This window comes from Eimeria tenella, genomic scaffold (genome assembly GCF_000499545.2).
Source record: "Eimeria tenella Houghton genomic scaffold, Eth_scaff870, whole genome shotgun sequence".
NCBI lineage: Eukaryota > Apicomplexa > Conoidasida > Eucoccidiorida > Eimeriidae > Eimeria > Eimeria tenella.
This window is the reverse complement of record NW_013545985.1, coordinates 684-4,390: the sequence shown is the minus strand read 5'-3', so window position 1 is coordinate 4,390 and position 3,707 is coordinate 684. Positions and strand designations below refer to the sequence as shown.

The following is a 3,707-nucleotide window of genomic DNA, read 5'->3' as shown; positions in this document are numbered from 1 at the left end:
GAACCCCAAACCCTAAACCCTAAACCCTAAACCCTCACGCCTAGGTATTCGCAAGTCCACGCCAGTTTCTCAAGACGAATAAGAGCTTCAGCAAGAGTTCCTTCATCTGTTTCCATTTCAAAGGATTTCTGCCTCCGAGTTCTGCACAAACCCTAAACCCTAAACCCTAAACCCTAAACGCCGAGGCGTCCACGGGAGGCATACGTAGTATAAATGCCCCCGGGGTGTCGCCCAAACCCTAAACCCTAAACCCTAAACCCTCGCCGCAAGAAGGCAAAAGACGCAGCACCAGTCCCGTCAAACCCCAAACCCTAAACCCTAAACCCTAAACCCTGAACCCTCATTCTTACGGCGGGCGAGTCAGCTGCGACTCTCCTTTCTCTGCTTCATATTTTGCAGACATTTCGCAGTACTGTTTTGTCTTAGCGACGCTGAAGCAAACGAGAAAAACAAATTAGGGTTTAGGGTTTAGGGTTTAGGGTCTGCAGAGTGCTGGGCGCAACGCACCGGCGCCAGAGCATCGCTGAAATTAGGGTTTAGGGTTTAGGATTTTGGCTTCGCAAGCTCGAAGCGGAAACCCTAAACCCTAAACCCTAAACCCTAATTTCAGCAACACGGCGGCGCCAGCACGTCGCTGAACTGAGGGTTTAGGGTTTAGGGTTTAGGGTTTACAGGGCCTGTTCCATGTTTTGAACTTTGAGTTGAGTTTCTTTTAATTCTTCTTTTGTTTCTTTTATTTTTTCATTCGCTTCTTTTAATTTATTTTCCATCGCAGCAATTGTGGTTTTGTTCGCCTCCAGCTCCAGCTGCACCCACACCGCAAGGGTTTAGGGTTTAGGGTTTAGGGTTTGGGGCTTCCGCGCGGGTGGGCTCTACTCTCTAGGGTCTAGGGTTTGGGGGTTTGCGGTTTTGGGCGTGGGAAGATTAGGGTTTAGGGTTTGCCTGGGTCGAGGGTTTAGGGTTTGGCTGGGTTTCGGGTTTAGGGTTTGGCTGGGTTTAGGGTTTAGGGTTTAGGGTTTAGGTGGGTTTAGGGTCTAGGGTTTAAGACTTGTGCGGGACGGAAGGTGATCTGCTGCTCTAATTAGAGTAAGGGCTTCGTGAGAAAAAAGACAAACCCTAAACCCTAAACCCTAAACCCTAAACCGTAAACCGTAAACCCTAGAGACCCAAACCCTAAACCCTAGCTGAGCCCTTTCAGAGCCCAAACCCTAAACCCTCGACCCTCTCCGGCGCAGCCTTGCTGCGACCGCGCCTGAAGCCTAGGGTTTAGGGTTTAGGGTTTAGGGTTTGCTTGCCTGCGCAGCTAGTTTGTAGTCGTTGAGTTGCTGCTGCTGCTGCTGCAGCAAATCTTTGAATTTATTTTTATTTTTTTCATTTTCAAAATTTATTTTTTTTAAATTTTTAATTTCTTCTTCTTGGCGTTTCCGCAGCGCGCACAGCTGCCGGTTTTCAAACTCCAAACGCCTGCACAAACCCTAAACCCTAAACCCTAAACCCTAAACCCTAAACCCTGGGGAGGCGGCTTGGAGTCGCGGCTACGAAAAAGGGTTTGGGGCTAACGAGAGGCGAAGAATAAGAAGTTTGAAGTAGGAATCAAAACCCTAAACCCTAGACCCTAAACCCTAAACCCTAAACAAAATATTCGCACCTGACGTGTCGAGAGGGTTCTCCATTTCCTTCGAAAAACCTGCAAACATGCACGCAAACCACCTAAACCCTAAACCCTAAACCCTAAACCCTAGACCCGAAACATTAGACTCTAAATTCCAAAACTCAACTCCCAAAACCTAAACCCTAAACCCCAAACCCTAAACCCTAAACGTCAAACCCTAAACCCTAAACCCTAGCTCACTCAATGATGCTGCGGACTGTTCTTTCTTTTCCTGTGTCTTCTCCTTGTTTGAGAAGTTCTTGAATTAATTCTTCTTCAGAAAAGGGTTTATAATTATTTTTATTTTTTTTATTTTTGTTTTTGCTGCTGGGAGTTTCTAAACCCTTGAAAAGAGGTGCAGCAAAGCTGTTCGCCCCTCCAAACCCTAAACCCTCGCGAGGGTTTAGGGTTTGGCCCGAGGGGCCCCGCGGCCCTTTCTCAAACCCTAGACCCTCGATATTCCCGGCCCGCAGTTTCTGGCCCCATTCCCGCAAAGCCGATACTTCCTGAAACACAAACCCTAAACCCTAAACCCTAAACCCTAAACCCTGCTCTCCAAGCAAGGCGCGCGCTGCGACCAGTGACGCTGGGGTTTAGGGTTTAGGGTTTAGGGTTTAGGGTTTGGAAGGGGAGCAGCTCTGCGGGCGCAACTGCTGCGCAGTGGAGGAACCAGCGCAGACAACGAGGGTTTAGGGTTTAGGGTTTAGGGTTTACGCTTTTGAGCTGCTGCACGTGAGGCGGCTCCGTTTGCTCTAGGGTTTGTGTCCCAAGACAATCTGACAGCAAATTTGTTATTTTAAATTTTGCGGCAGCAGCAGCAGCAGCAGCAGCAGCAGCAGCTTCGCAAACCCTAGGGGCTCTCGCTGCCACGGGAGCCAGGCTGAGCTCCAACACACAAACCCTAAACCCTAAACCCTAAACCCTGCACACAGAGCGAGGGGGAACTTCTAAATGCTAAAGGCTCTCAATACCCCTAAATCTAGGGTTTAGGGTTTAGGGTTTAGGGATTAGGGTTTAGGGTTTGCTTACTCTGGTAAATCGCGTTGAACTATCTTCGCCTGACGCCCATTAGGCTGTGCATCGATGGTCTGAGAAACCAAACCCTAAACCCTAAACCCTAAACCCTAAACCCTAAACCCTAAACCCTAAAAGCTGCGAAGCAACGAAGTTCTTGAGGCTGTGACGGGTTTATGCTGCTTGGGTTTAGGTTTTAGGGTTTAGGGTCTCCTGTTTCAGAGTCAAGAAGCTACATAGCTGCAAAGTAGGGTTTAGGGTTTAGGGTTTAGGGTTTGGCTGACCATTCGCAGCAAAGCATTTAGGGTTTGCTTGTCGGCTTCTGCGCTGTTCTCCAGGGTAGAAGCAGAAACCCTAGTGTCGCTGAAACGCCCCATCTTTGATGGTTTAGGGTTTAGGGTTTAGGGTTTGAAGGGAAGGTGGCCTGCTGCAGGTGGTGTAGCAGCAGCAGCAGTCCAGCTTGCGTAGCTGCTGCAGAGTTGCTGCAGCTGCTGCTGCAGTTGCTGCTGCTGCTGGTGCGGTTGCTGCTGCTGCTGCTGCGGCGGCTGCTGCTGTTGTAGAAGGTGTGTTGCTTTGCAGCCATCTCTTAACTCAACAGCGAGGGTTTAGGGTTTAGGGTTTAGGGTTTAGGGTCTAGGGTTTAGGAGGCCTTTGTCTTTATTTCAAAATGAAATGAAACAAAGAAATAAAAATTAAATGAAGAGGAGAAGAGGCCTCACTCGGGGTGAGCGGCCGAGCCTCTAGTCTCAGTAAACCCTAAACCCTATACCCTAAACCCTAAACCCTGAATCTTGAGCCCTAAGTCTTCAAGCTTCGTTCTGTGGAGCCCTTGCTTCATAAATAATTCAAATTAACTGCTGCTTCAATTATCTAGGGTTTAGGGTTTAGGGTTTAGGGTTTAGGGTTTATGCGTTGCTGCTGCTGGCGACCGCGGAGGCCCCGCTGTACAGACACAGTAAACCCCAAACGCTAAACCCCCGGGCCCAAACCCTAAGCCCTCGAAAATGAAGAGAATTAGATTTACACTTAATTTCGAGAATAA

The 3,707-nt window shown here is 48.8% G+C and overlaps 1 protein-coding gene across 1 annotated transcript; it reads right to left on the bottom strand.

Annotated features, from left to right (window-relative positions):
- Nucleotides 1–26: 26 nt before the first annotated feature.
- On the bottom strand, nucleotides 27–3,042 carry ETH_00025785 (uncharacterized protein; the record flags this gene model as incomplete). Its single annotated transcript, XM_013380774.1, has 6 exons — nucleotides 27–141; nucleotides 351–431; nucleotides 673–806; nucleotides 2,366–2,531; nucleotides 2,681–2,739; nucleotides 2,950–3,042. 6 exons carry the CDS (start codon nucleotides 3,040–3,042, stop codon nucleotides 27–29), a joined length of 648 nt encoding a protein of 215 aa, XP_013236228.1.
- Nucleotides 3,043–3,707: the final 665 nt, after the last annotated feature.